This window comes from Callithrix jacchus, chromosome 2 (assembly GCF_049354715.1).
Source record: "Callithrix jacchus isolate 240 chromosome 2, calJac240_pri, whole genome shotgun sequence".
Lineage (NCBI taxonomy): Eukaryota > Metazoa > Chordata > Mammalia > Primates > Cebidae > Callithrix > Callithrix jacchus.
Window position 1 is genome coordinate 155,565,843 of NC_133503.1, and position 15,116 is coordinate 155,580,958.

Below are 15,116 nucleotides of genomic sequence, written 5' to 3' on the forward strand. Positions count from 1 at the left end.
TAATCCCAGCACTTTGGGAAGCTGAGGCAGGAGGATCACTTGAGGCCAGGAGTTCGAGATCAGCCTAGGCAACATAGCAAGGCACCCCTATTAACAAAAAAAAAATTTAAACATTCATACCAGCTACTTACAGGGCTGTTGTGGGAGGCCCAGGAGGTCAAGATTATAGTGAGCCATGATCATGCCACTACACTCCAGCCTGGGTGACAAAGCAAGACTCTGTGTCAGAAAAGAAAAAAAAAATTAAACTGCTTCTGGAGTATTAAACCTTAAAATAATTTATTTTGAAAGCAAAATTAAGTCACAGGATTTCCTTCTTTGTTCATTATAGGCCTTGCAGACTAGTACCAAATGGAAAGGCTCATTTGAAGGGAAAAGCAGAAAAGGAGACCAGTAGTATGCCACTATCAATGCATTCAGGAAGGTATTTACAGTGTGGAAATGCACAGACTCCCCCAGTCTCTTGACAAAGAGAACCCTCAACTTAGAATCTCAATGCCCTGGCTTTCGCTTCCAAAAAGTCTTTTTTGCAGTATTGAGAATGAAGCCAATATACCTAAAAGGAACCGTGGTAATGCCAGAGAGAAAAGAAAAAAGCCAGGGTGATGTGTTCTGTATTGTCACAGAATAAACAGATCAATAAAACAGAGGAGAGCTCAGAGGCAGAGTCATGCATAGAAGGCATTCGATGTAGGTTAAGGGTAACCGGCTCACTGGAGAAAAGAATAAATTGTTTAGCAGGAGGTGTTAGAAACACTAAATGATGGACATTATCTCAATTTAACCCCACATATAAAAAATAGACTAAAAAATGGATAAACTACCCAAACGTGGAAGGGAATGCTATAAAGTTTACTGAAGCTGTGGCCTCTTGATTTTGTGGTAGGAAAGGACTTTTTAAACTTTAGCAGCACCAGCCATTACGAACAAAGTTGGTGGAAGAGATTCTATCAAATGTAAGGATTTTTGTTCAACCAGGGACATCATAGACAACGTGGACAGGTGACAAAGTAGGAGAAGCGCATCTGGCATATTGGGACGATTTCCTATTAGAAGAAGGAAAAGGAAGTAGTTAAGAGGGATTAAAAGAAATAATTAAATCAAGAAAGGAACCCCCGAGTGGACCAATGATGATAATAAGGCACCCTGAGCTGAGGTGTCAGGTCTATTCAACATTTTGTACCTTGCGTACCATGATAATATGTTGGGAGAATCTCAGGCATTTGGTGAAAAAAGACTTCTAAACAGCTAAGAAGTGAAGAATAGATAATTATAAGGGTACTTTTACAAGTGCTATGGATCATGCTTTGGAAATGTAATATTCAAGAAAATGGACTCCCTTTTCAAATACTTTAGGCCACCGAATTAGGCTTCCTTAAATATGACACTCTTCAGGACAGTGGCTCATCCCCAGCCCGCACTGGTGATGTATTTTGTGTTATGTAACAGGTGCTGAAATAGGCCCAAAACAGCACAATCCAATGAGACACTGTTTCCTTCCTTTAAGAAACTCTGACTAGTGAGAGAGAGAATGAAAACAGCAGCAGCCAACATTTACTTAATGCTTACTATGTGCCCAGTACTGTTCTACTGTATGACATTAGCTATTCATCTCAATAATCCAGTAGGTTGATGGTGTCATATTTGTTTCCTTACCTATAAAATGGGGTAAATAAGTTACAGAGATGTTAAGTAGCATGCCTGAGGTCACAGAACTAGAAAAAGGTACAGCCAAGATTCAAATCCAGGCAGACTGGCATCTGTGCTCTTAACTACTATATGCAAAACAGTATGGTAAATGCCAACAGAAATATGCAGAAGATTGACACTTCACTCACGGAAAGGAGGCCACTCCCCTCAAATTAAGAGCAGTTAAGAAATGTTTCTATACAGTGTGTTCTGTGATTTCAAATGTTACTGTTTGTTTTAAATCTGTATGTTAAGTTGGGGAGAATTCACATCTCTACAACAGTCTTTGTATCCATGAACATCACTATCTCTGTATTTTTCTAGAGTTTTAACTTCTCTCAAAATCTTAAAGTTGTAACAATTATTCTTAAGTGCTTTTAAAGTTTCTACTTTAAAGGTCATTTAAAAAACACATTTAAAAACACATTTCCTAACTTTGTTGCTAAGTAACTAGAAACAAAATTCATTTTATATTGATTTTTAAGTAGCAGCAGATTTAATTTTAATCATTGATAGGCAGATTTGTGTTTTACATACACAACCACAATCTGCCAATGAATTGTTTCTTTCTTTCTATTCTTTATTGTTTAAGTTTTATCTCTGGTTATGCTGTCCAGGTCCTCTAGTACAATGTAGAATGGAAACTGGGATAGCTGGCACCCTTGTCTTGTTTCTGACCTTAAATCACACTTTAAGCTTCACAATTGAATATGTTTGCTTTAAGTTTTTTGTAGATACCCTTCATCAATTGGAATACATTCCCTTTTACTTTTAGATTGCCAACCATGTTAAGGACTGAATTATGTCTCCCCCACATTTATATGTTGAAGCCCTAACATCCAGTACCTTAGAATGTGACCGAATTTAGAGACAGGTCCTTTAAAGAGGTATTTAAAATGAGGCTGTTAGAGTATACCTTAATCCAATATGGCTAGTGTCCTAAGAAGAGGCACTTTGAACATAAACAGAGAGACATAGGGGTGCATGAGTACAGAGAAAAGACACAGCGAGGAGGCGTGCATCTGCAAGCCAAAGAGAGAGGCTTCAGGAGAAACCAAACCTGCTGAAACCTTGATCTCGGACTTCTAGCCTCCAGAACCGCGAGAAAATAAATTTCTGTTGTTTAAACCACCCAGTGGGTAGTATTTTGTTATGATAGCTCTAAAAAACAAATACCAATGGATATTTAATTTCTAATTTTTTAAAATATGTTGAGATGATTCTGATTTTTCTTCCTTAATCTGATAATGTGGTAAGTTAACTGATTTTCTAATGTTAAGAACATCTGGCATTCCTAGGACAAGCCTATAGTTTTTCTTTTCCTACTTGTCTTGGTTGTTTTGCAATATTTTTCCAACTATGTTTGTGAGTGAGACTGATATATAATTATTGCACAGGATATATAATTATTGATGTCCTCAATCAGATATCAAGGTTATTATAGTTGTTTGAGATGACCTGGCAAGCACTCCCTCCTCTACCCTGAAATAGTTTCAAGTTGGAATGTTTTGCTTCTGGAATGTTTGGTAGAACTTGATAGTAAACTTGTCTGGCATGGTGCTTCCACATGAAGGCTTTTACATAGTTGTTTCTTTAATGGTAATGGAACTCTTTTTTTTTCTCATTTATTGTTCCAGGCACTTGTGTATCTTTTCACTCTAGAAATACATGGTCTTCAATTCTGGAATGTTTACTAGAATTTTTGGTAGCTTCTTCTCATCAATGTCTTTGTTTCTGGTTGTTTTTCTTGAAACATCTAATTGGGTATCAGACCTTCTGATTGATACTTTAATTTTCTTTGCTTGACTGCTCCACATTTTGTGGAGGCTGGGGGTGGGGGCTCGATTTCCTTAGCTTTCTTCCAGCTTTACTAAATTTCTCTTTGTCTTTAAGTTTTATCTGGTGTTCCCAAGTTCAAACTCTCTCCAATTTAACCTCAGGAGTAAATTTTCACTCTGGTCTGCATTGGGGCGGTGACCTGGCTTCATGGAGCCAGGCAGATCAGTGGCTCAACTACTCCTTTAAGGGTTCACAAGCCTAGTTTGTGTTTTCAGTCTTTCCCACCTCTGAGAACCAGGTGCTTCTTACTGCTGAGCTCAGTTCTGCAGCAGGAATAGCTTGTTTCTTGCTGGCTTCCCCTGCCTCTTGAACTTAGCCTTCAGCTTTATCTGTTCTGCCACATCAGTTGCCATTTCTCTATCCACTTTCTGTTTTCCTAAATGGTTGGCCTCTTCTATGCTGGTGTCTCTTCTTTAATTCTCTGTCTTGGTGGATCTCTTTTTATTCCTTTACTGGCCTGTGGGGGTGAGGTAAGGGAGATAAATAAGTATATTCAATATTGCAAGTTTAAGTGGAAAACCTCCATTTGTATTTTAACTGCACACCTTCATTGTCCAATACGGTATCCACTACCTGCATTTCTAGTTCTCAATAGCCATGTGTAGCTAATGGCTACTATAGTGGGTAGTACAAGTATAGAACATTTCCATCGTTACAGAAAGTTCTATGGACTGTATCACTTAGCACAACCCAGAGATGCCATCCATGGATGGCCTGTTACTCACCAGCACATCTCTTCTGTATAGCATTTATCACTAGCTGATCTCTTTCCTATCTCCATTCACTAGAGACTAAGCTTTATGTGAGCAGGGATAATATTCCTCCAGCATCCCCAATATATAGTAGGTGTTAAATAAGTATGTAGAAGGAATGAATCGATATTAGCCTGTCCAGAGTACTTACCTGCCTGTCTTTCTCAATTTAAATGCCATAGATTCAGAATCTCAAGCTGGCATGAGATAGGAAGCATTATGATCTAGATGGTACATGATAGCCACTTTTTTCATTGGCCTTATTTTATAGTTTCTTGTTTCTGAGTTTCTTATCTCCTTGCAAGCTGCTTTGAATCAAGCTTGGATTAAGGCTTCCTTATATGTAAGCCTTGAAAGAAGAGATCAAAAATATAAATCAGGAACATTCAAGACATTTCCAACTTCAGTGGAATATCTACAAGAAAGCAATTTGAACAGTTTCTATATTATACCAATAAGTGATGATCTCATAAGAAGCAGGCAAGAAAGCAAGGGCCCAAACACTTTTTGGGATTTACTTCCCTCTGTAGTTGACACATCTTTATGCTAGTCTCAGGGACCAGAATGAGGGAGCAATTACACAGGATGGAGCTGCAAATCAGCTTTCAGCAATACCACATGGGGAACTGGGAGGTAATAATCTGCAGAGAAGCTCCTAGGTGAACCCTGACTTGCACCAGAATTCCCCAAATTAAACTGTCTATACCTTCTAAACCTTGGGCTTCAAACACTCATCTTTTAAGTAAATAATGCCTCATCCTCAATTTGTTGCTATCAATTCTTTACATGTTGTTTTCCCATATGGAAAGTTCCCCTCACAAATCCTCCAAAAGAATTTTTTTTTTCTTTGACAGTTCTATCAGAACTCCTGGAACTTTGGCAAAACCTCACTGAGTTCTCATCCCTTAAACACTTGGGTAACTCCTCCGGCACCAGGTTCACTGTGTGCACATTTGCACTGGGAAGGGCTTTGTCTATTTTCCTTTCTTTGTCCTGTTATTTCTAATCCTTGGAAGTTCCTCCATGGTAGACTCTAAGCCTGCTTTATTCTCTTGTCACATTGATCCCAAGATCTTGTCGCTTCACAGTAGTACAGGGAAAAAATAGATATTCCAGGGTTATGGAAGGAAAATCCTTAGCTCTATTATTTAATGTGTGATCTTGGGAAGGTTATTTTTTCTGTAATTTTCACTGTGAGACTTTAGATTTCCTATGGTGATTGTGGGGCCTAATGGATTTGTTGATTTTTCTCCCTCACTTGGAGCTGACCGTGTCAGAAAGTATTAACAAGTATGCTCAGGCAGTGACACATTGACACAATGAGGTGGTTGTAAATAGGGAGGTCTATGCTCTTAGCAATCGATCAATCTTTAATGGTGCCAGGGCTACATGAAAGGTGTCAAGCCAGGCTGCTGAGGGAGATTCAGATATACATGTGTGGCAGAAAAGGAGATTCACCATTCAAGAAAGGACTTGCTGCCCAATTACAATGAGTGTGATTCACTAATGGCCTCCATCTATCTGTTAACTCTTTCAGCCCTTCTAACACCTTTATTTTAGCCCCATATGGCTCACAACTGGCTTGCAGAACTGAAAGAGAATAAATTTGTGTTGTTCTAAGTCTTTATATTTGTGGTAATTTATCACAGGAAATAGGAAACTAATATAATCAACAATGTAGAATATATCTAAGAGATTCAATGAACTTGCTGTGGTTGGTATTGAGAGGGATTTACACAGTTTTTTGATATTTGGTGCTTGAATGCTGGTTGCTTGTGAGGTCTAGTTACTTTTCCCTGGTATAATTATTTACCATTTTCAGTGGATGTCTTATCTTGCTTTAACACTCCAAGACCTAGCAAAGCCTTTTTAAAAAGGGTGAGTGATCCTAAATCATGTAGTGATTAGTTGAACTCTATCCCCAGGCTTAGGAAACAGGAGACTGGAAGGAACAGGTGACCTGCCCAAGCTCATCTAGTTAAGTAATGACAAATCTTCATCATGACTGCCAGGCTTCTGATCTTTGAAAAATAGACATATGCGGCCGTAAGATCTACTTGCAAGAGTGAAAACAGGTTTAAACTGACATGGAGATATTCTGGATTAAAAACTTCAGAGTTAGCCATTTCAGTGAGGGTTTCCTCTAGTTTGAATTGCAAGTAGGTCACCATGCTAAGAGCAGAAAACCCTATTCTAAATCCAACCTCTGACCTAATTCAAACCCCTTCCATTTATGAATCAAGCTCTGTTAGCAGCTTCATGTAAGGAAACCCTGCTCTGATGAAGTTCATCTTCCGGGACACAGTGATACTTGGTTTAGGTTTAGAAAGCAGAAAAGAGGACTGGGGTAAATCAGAGGTGGGTATCAAGGCAACCACCTGGAGAGAAAGGGAAAAAGGACTCAGAAGAGAATTTTAAAGTCACAGGAGTTATTGGAAGTGGTAAGTGAGAAAAAGTGCCCGATGACCTCTGCATATCTGACCACTTCTTATTAAAAAGAAATGTCCATGATTTAAGAGTCATTCTAATGAAAGATACCATCTTTCAGCTATTATGGAATAATATTAAGGCAAAGATGAGACAAGATAATCATTCTCTACTTTAGAGTTGGGGGGGTAGAAGGAAGAAGACTATATAAGCTCAGTCAAAACTGAGTATTAAAAGTGCTCTTAGGATAATAAGATGTGGACAGTTTTATAAGTAAACATTCATTGTAATATTTGTAATCGTGGTAACTAATAAAGGATTTGTTAACACAGCAGTACATTTTAACAATAGTTTTATGTATTCGTTAAACATTTATGAAAAGTTTCAGTGATACAGTGTTTTGTTTTGTTTTCTTTTTTTTTTTTTGAGACGGAGTTTCGCTCTTGTTAGCCAGGGTGGAGTGCAGTGGCGCAATCTCGGCTCACCGCAACCTCTGCCTCCTGGGTTCAGGCAATTCTCCTGCCTCAGCCTCCTGAGTAGCTGGGATTATAGGCACTCGCCACCATGCCCAGCTAATTTTTTGTATTTTTAGTAGAGACAGGGTTTCCCCGTGTTGACCAGGATGGTCTCGATCTCTTGACCTCGTGATCCACCCGCCTTGGCCTCCCAAAGTGCTGGGATTACAGGCTTGAGCCACCGCGCCCAGCCCAAGTGTATGCATGATACAAAACTAGTGAAGGCAGTATTCTCCTCTAAAATGAACAAACAACAAAAGAAGAACTGGAAATAACCACTAATATGTTGGTTTCTCTAGATGGTGGAATTTGGGAGACCAAGTTGCAAAAATGCATTTCTGTTTTCATTCCTTGAAAGTGACAGTTTAGCAAAAAAATTTCCTCCAAATTTGGCTAGCCAGCAGTCTTTATGGAATTTTAGAGTATGTACTGTTGAGAGAAGTTCTCCTTGCTTTTGACAAGCACAGTTACGGCCTCTGTATTAGTGTGTTTTCACGCTGCTGATAAAGACATACCTGAGACTGAGCAATTTAGAAAACAAAGATGTTTAATGGACTTACAGTTCCACATGGCTGGGGATACCTCATGGCAGAAGGTAAAGCAGGAGCAAAGACCTGTCTTACATGGCAGTAGGCAAGAGAGCATGAGAGCTTGTGCAGGGAAATTCCTCCTATAAAACCATCAGATCTCATGAAACTTATTATCATGAGAACAGAACGGGAAAGACCCATCCCCATGACTCAACTTCCTCCCACCAGGTCTCACCCACAACACGTAGGAATTCAAGATGAGATTTGGGCAGGGACATAGCCAAACCATATCAGCCTCTTTCCTCTAAACTTATGCAGTAATGCAATTGCCTCATGAGCTTACATGTTTCTTTTCTTTCTTTTTTTTTTTTTTTTTAAAGTTGGGGTTTCACCATGATGGCCAGGCTGGTCTTGAACTCCTGACCTCAGGTGATCTACCCACCTTGGCCTCCCAAAGTGCTAGGATTACAGACATGAGCCACTGCACCTGGCAAACTTACATGTTTCTTATGCATCTGGAAGATGGTCATTCTTTTTACTGAAAGCAAAGGCAGAACTAGGTTAATAAGATCATGTCTTGCTCAGGATGGCAGTCTGTTACTTGGCATACAGAATGGTAGATTGATTAAATGCATTCTAACCTCTCTACACCCTTTTAAAAAGGTTGTACTGAGGTGATTACTTCTGTTGCTATCCGCCCTATCAGCTATAACTGCAACTTCCTGTAGTGGGTAGTATATTATCTGTTCACATCAATTCAGTCAAGTTAGCCTCTTTCCTCTGTAGGGGTAGACTCACTGACATCTCAGAAAACATCTAATTGGAAAAATGTGCTCTGTATAGAGCTCCAAATCTACAGGTTTTCTTTCTTTTTTTTATAAGGACTTTTTTCTAAAATGCAATATGTGGTTTTTTTAATACATTACACTGAACACAAGGTTTTCTTTGATGCAATGAATGTGCAAATTGTGTGGAATAAGGTGAATATTATGGTACAGTCTTTGGGACTTTTCCTTGAACACATTCTTTCATCTCCCTGCTTTGGCCCCAAATACCAATTCTTAGAGGTAGCAAGAACCATATTGACCCTAATGACCTGTTCAGGACTATGTTACCCTAAGCTTAACTTTTAAAGAAAAGGCAGAAGCCTCCTGCTCCAGAATGGTTATCCTCCTCCACATAGAAACAGGCCTCTCAAAAGCCTGACTAGGCAGTAGCCAACACATCATTTTTGACTAAGACAATGGACCAAAAGGTGTCTCTTTGCTAACTCAAGCCCTTTATTTTATTTTAAATATAATTATTCATGAAGAAAAGCAGAACAAAGCAAAACAAACAAAACATTTTCCTTGACTATTTCTGCTCATTGAGAGGGTTTGTTTCCCAAATTAGTTTCAACCAAACTGTGCTGAAGAGTGTATGTTTACGGACGTCAATCTCCTCCAAAATCTTGGTGAAAATCTCTTCTAAACCTATATGGGTTTGAATTAACAGACTACTAAGCAAAATCAAAATTGGATCTAATGGCACTTTGGGAGGCTGAGGCGGGGGGGATTGCTTGAGTCCAGAAGTTAGAATCAGGCCTGGTCAACACAGTGAGATCTCTTCTCTACCCCAAAAATACAAAAATTAGAGGAGCATAGTGATGCACACCTGTGGTCCCAGCGCCTCTGCAGGCTGAAATGGGAGGATGGCTTGAGCCCAGGAGGCAGAGGTTGCACTGAGCCAAGATCGCGCTACTGCACTCCAGCCTGGGCGACAGAGACAGTCCCTGTCTCAAAACACCCCACCCCCCCAAAAAAAACCCCTCACAACTTTCTGGCGGTAGGAATTCTCGTTTGCAGCTGAGGAAACAGATTCAGAAATTAGACAGCAGACCTAAAATCACTTGGCTCACCAACCTACAGCTCCCTCTAAAGGGCTGCCTCGCCCTTGTTGGTTATGTACACATTTGGGGTGAATTCCACGGTTATCTATCAGAACTGTTTTGGTAGTCCCAAGTAAACTTACAGTACGGAAATTTGTTTCTTGAGGATACAAAAAAGAAAAGTGTCAAGTTAGGGGGAAAGCAAAAATTCAACTCCTAAAACATCGCGTGTACCAGTCAGGCAGTCACTTCATAAGGAGTTCAGTTGATGAAGTTTCACTCTTGAAACTTTACTGTATGCAAGCCCTCACTATTATGAGAGCAACCACCTTTTTTTTTTTTTCTATTCTCCCTAACCCTAAGGAAGCGGGTGGGGGGCACTCCAATCACCTGAGCCTAAGAACATAGACGAGTCTGGCATAGTCTGGTTATTTATACCCTGAATTTAAAAATAATAATTTAAAAAAAGCCGTCTTCTTGTCCGATTCAGGCTTTCCCTGCCCAACTCCACTAGCTTAATGCGATATTGACCTTACCAGGAAATGCCCAAGTCCCACATGCATCTGCTTATCGATGTTTTTACCTCTTAAAATAATATCGGGTCACAAATATTGTTACTTGTGTCTTTTGCAGACAGTTTCTTTCTATTGCTCATTTGAATCAGGGCATTGGATTTGTGCTGAGTGTAATTTGACTCCAAGCATGCAAACAACTGATCAACATCTTTCCGGGTGTTCGGGAAGTACAAGTGACTACTGCGAGTCCTCTAATGTTTTTCTTTTCCTTTTTACGTGCAGGAAAGCGACTTCTCCGAGGACTGTTCCGCGTTCTACACCGGGTTTGGAAGGGCGGTTACTGACTCGCCTCTGGCTGCGCCGCCTCTGGCGGCGGGGAAGGCGGGGTGCTGTGTGTACCCTTAGGGTCACCTTGCTGGAATCATCCGTCTTAGTTTCAAGTGGTAAGAGTGCAGAGGCTGTTTCTGCACCTAAGACGCGTACAGGATTGCCTGTTTACGAAGTACCCTTCCACACACTTCTTGCCCGGTGGTGCCGTCTCGTGGCGGCAGAGCCTTTAGGAAGACTCTCCGGGGAGAGACTTAAAGTGTCAGTGGCGACCACGCCTCCCACGTTACAGCGCTCGCTTCCTACTGGGGTGGGGGGGGGGGTTGGCGGGGACACCAAGGCTCTCTGGCCCGGGAACTTCGAGGTCGGCTCCGCTGTACCCAACTGGGAAGCTGTGGAAGTACATAAAACTCCGGCGGCGGCGGCAGCAGCAGCCGATTTTCCGCTCTTTTGGCTTTCTTCCGCTTGCACCGCCCCCACTCCCGCCCCTCCGCCCACTACACAGGAACCTACGCCCCCACCGCTCCCGCGCTTCTCTCCTGCCACCCGCCGGGGCCTGCCTTTTATAGGCGCCGCAGCCAATGAGCACGCTTCTTTCCTTCTGCCCTCCCGCCCGGCCAATCGCCGCGCCCCTTGTGTAATCTCCGGCTAGTCGGCTGCTCTCGGGTATTTTCGCTGTTGCTGGCTTTTTCAGGAGCTGCTCGCCCGCAGCCAGAGACGCTGCTTTTTTTTTCCGGGTTCGGAGCCGTTCCGGATGCTTTAGGCTGCCGAATGTCTGATCTCCGGATAACTGAGGCGTTTCTGTACATGGATTATCTGGTAGGTGCTGCGAAGGGGTGGCTTGTCGCCTTTCGGATCTCCTCATGCCCGATGGCCCCCTGCCTTGAGGAGCAGGCTTTTTGCTTTCTTTCTTTGGGATGGGATGCCTCTGGGGTTCTTTCTCCCGCAACCGGCTCGGAAGCAGTGCCCTGGACTCGGAGGCACAGCCTCTAGGGCAACAGGGTGGTGGAGCTGACAGGTAAAGGTGCGGCCCGGGCCAGGACGGCTGCGGGGCGAGGGTCGCGCTGGGGCTGCTAGAGAGATGGGGGCGGCCGCGGCGGCGGGTCCCCTGCCCGCGGTCGGCTTCCTAGCTTCCCTCTGCGCTCTCCGCAGAGGACTTTTCTTTCCGGGGGAGCGGGAGTTTTCCGCTCTTTCGGAGCAGAACTCCAGGTGCTATTAAAGAGCCATAACCAGAATGGCTCTCTAAGTGCCCAGCAGCCCTGGTCATTTGATTGTTATTAAATCTCTAAAGCTATGACCTCGGTCGTGGCGGGGTTTTAAAAGCACATTACCATAAAGTACACGGGTCTAAACTACCTAGCAGGCTGGCCCGAACAGGACTGAGTAGGGACAGGTATTGCCCCACCATTCCGGTCATGGTGCACTGTGCACGGATTGGAACCAGGCTGTGTGTTTAGGCCAGGTTTGTGCTGAGAAGTTTAGGTGGGAAAAGTGTCAGCCCAGTGCTGGGACCGAACATCATTTTAAAAATGGACTTCTGTGTGTGTCTTTGTGGAATTATGCGATCACCATGTTTTGTTTCAGAAATTATATTTCCCCAGAGCTGCCTGTTTGCGGTTAAGAGGATCCTCATTTACAGGAACTGTGTTCGATCCTATACGATTACTGTGTTTACCGCGTTGGGCAGAACCGCTATTGCCATGCAGAGTTGAAGTAGACGGTTAGAAACATTGACCCTCCTGTCATCTTGTTGGACACATGCACTCGGTTTTCGACTGCAGATTGGCCTGACAGAGATTTGCCAGTGCCTTCTAGGAATTACACTTAAGGCTGTGCTGAGAAAGTCTATGCATGCTTTGATGGTCAAGAAACGCTGGACAAGGAACGGCTTTGTACTGTCATCTGTATATTTGGGCTTATTTGAATGCACATAAACGTGTTTCTCCTAGTGCTTCAGAGCCTATGGTCTTGTGGGGAAGGATGGCGATTGCAGTTAACTCATGGCCTTGTGAATGGAGCTGTCTAAAATTCTGAGTTCAAGTTCTGTTTTGTTGTTCATTTGTTGATGGCAGTAACTTCCTTTATCTTTGTGATAAAGGGATATTATCCACCTGTTACTGTAGCTGGTTAAGGGGGTTATCTGATTATGGACATTCTTCACAATGTAAGGTGCCCGGTAAGTTAAGAGAGCTGCCAAAGTGTCCAGAAGATTACTTTCTACGTTAAATAACTGATTTAATTTGTAATTTGTCTTATAAAATACAATACAAGGTTTTGTCTTGCAGTTTGCCTAAATTAAAGCCAAAGTTTGTTCGGATAATTACCAAGTAGGAAAGGGTGACATTACCTGTGCTACTAAAAGCTAATTTTGAATACTTAAATAGTTCTTAAAAAGAAAATCAGGTGATTCTGACATTTTATTTTTTTCCTTGTTTACTGGATGTGTTTTAAATTTATAAATTGCATCACAAAGCTGTCTTTGAGGTGCCAAACCTATCAAAATACTTAGTGAAAACAATATGGATAACTGGTTAATTATTCAAGTTAACCTCTAGATAGGCATAGTCTAAAGGTGAGTGGATGAACGTTTCTGGGCTCAAGGTTACCTTAAAAGCAGATTAATTTCTTTGCCAATTTACTAACAGCTTTATATCAAAATCAGCAGGCCCCAAATTTGACTTAGTCTTTTTAAAAGTGTTACCTGCCATACATCTTAGTTTTGCTTTTGTATTTAAAAAAAATCATTATTTTGCCACTTTATGCATTTAAAATTCACAAGTGCAGTGACCAACCCCATAAAAATCACTGGCTACTCTTTGGAGGTGAGAGAAGAAATCTTACAGGAAACAGTTTAGTTTTTGTGAATGTGCCAGGTGTCCCCTGTGAAAAGATTTAATAAGAAAGTTCCTTAGCATTAAACTGGATGGAAACCAGAAAAACTATCTCAAAACAAAAAATTAGCCCTCCTGAGGTGGCCTTTTGTCTTTACCTTTTGCTTATCGACTTTCAGAGAAAATGATGTGCCACATACAATTCTTCTCTTCCTGCCTTTTGGATTGATTGTTTGCTTATGAATACTCTTTGTGTGGTGTTTATTAAAAGTACTATTTCTGGAAAATAAACATCAACTTATTTGCATCTGGTATCTTATTTTTTAAAAAATAATTTCCGAGTTCTTTTACTTATTTTGCAGGAAAAAAAAATGCTCCTTTCATTCCAAGTTTGACTCCAGGTTTTGCTGAATGGATTAGAGTAAGTGCCCTTTCCATGCACTTAACAAGAATGGTGGTGTGTGTCATTTGTTTTTAACCAGCATTTGACTTTCTTTTGTTGTTCCTGTTGGAAACTGGAAGAGACAGCTGTGTGTGTGTGTGTGTGTGTGTATTGTTCATTGTTCTTTGGGCTGAATGTCATCACTTAACCTTTTTATTTGGAGGAGAGTGAAAAGGAAGAGAGGAGAGAAAGGTGGAGGTGCTATTTTTTAAAACAGGATTAACCCTTTTAATAGGATTGAGATATTAAAACATGAAGAAGCTCTACTGATCTTCAAGATCGCTGTTGATTTCTTAAGTGTTCTCAGAACTGACAATCAAGGTAAGGGATGAGCATAGCACTTTAATATTTAAGACAGGGTTTTACCGATTTCAGTTGAGGGTAATAGTAATTTGCTAATCCTAAACAATTAGATGTATCACCTGATCCGGTGCCTCACTTGGTTTCCAGCATGCATTAATAGTTAGGGGCCGATATTTTATTTGTTGAATCAGATGAATATGAAATGGAAAGGAAAATTCTACTTTTTTTCCACCGATTTTTAAACAGACCAGATAAAATCTGTTTGGATTAGGTTTTTTGTTCTGGGGAATGCAGAATGTATCCTTTTACTCTTAACTTGAAGATAATCAAGATATAATCCATTTAGCTGGGGTGGCAATTTAAACATAAAAATCTCTGTTTTCCAGTTGATGAGTGAATCTTCCTTGAAGGGCACACACCTTTTCCCCTTTCCATGATGGGGTTTAAAAGCCGTGTTTACATCTGCCAGGTCTCTGGGTAAACATTTAGCTGCTGTCCCAACAGGCAGTACCAGCATCTTACTCTTTCTCCTCATAGGTAGAACTAGTAACACAAGGTGCAGAGCTTTTTGAATAAGGTAGGAGAAAATAGGCAGGTTAAAATGAAAGAGAAAAACATTTATTGAGTTTTCCTGGGAGGTTTACAAGATCAACTTCTAGATTCCTTTCAGTTCAAAATTTTCTATCTTGACTCATGTGATGATTGATCTGGAATTCACCTTTTTTCCCTCTGTGCCATCAAAACAACAGTGGTAGAATTGGTTGTACTCTGTTTAATACCTGTGGTGATTAAATGAGATAGTGGAGGGAAAGCCATTTGTAAATAGTACATTGCTTTTCAAATATAAAATGTAAATGTATTGTGTGGCTGGGCGAGGGGGCTCGAGCCTATAATACCAGCACTTTGGGAGGCTGAGGCTGGCAGATTACCTGAGGTCAGGAGTTCAAGACTAGCCTGGCTGACATGGCGAAACCCCATCTCCACTCAAAATATAAAAATTAGCAGGCGTGGTGCTGTGTACCTGTAATCCCCAGAGGCTGAGGTAGGATAATCGCTTGAAACTGGGAGGCAGAGGTTGC

The 15,116-nt window shown here is 41.3% G+C and overlaps 1 protein-coding gene across 13 annotated transcripts in view; it reads left to right on the forward strand.

Moving 5' to 3' along the window:
- The first annotated feature begins 8,649 nt into the window (after window positions 1-8,649).
- Window positions 8,650-15,116, forward strand: part of ARL15 (ARF like GTPase 15) — a 436,720-nt gene continuing 430,253 nt past the window's right edge. For 5 of the 13 annotated variants that reach the window (XM_017969921.4, XM_035291576.3, XM_035291581.3 and 2 more), the window contains exon 1: window positions 11,139-11,280. Coding sequence is in view for 2 of the 13 variants with exons in the window: in XM_078365508.1 (XP_078221634.1) it covers window positions 11,233-11,280 (48 nt within the window). In the remaining 11 variants the exon portion in view is untranslated. Of the gene's footprint in view, window positions 11,281-13,654; window positions 13,714-15,116 lie in introns of all 13 variants that reach the window. The other 8 variants (XR_004739923.3, XR_008479723.2, XR_004739921.3 and 5 more) reach the window with 3 other exon arrangements.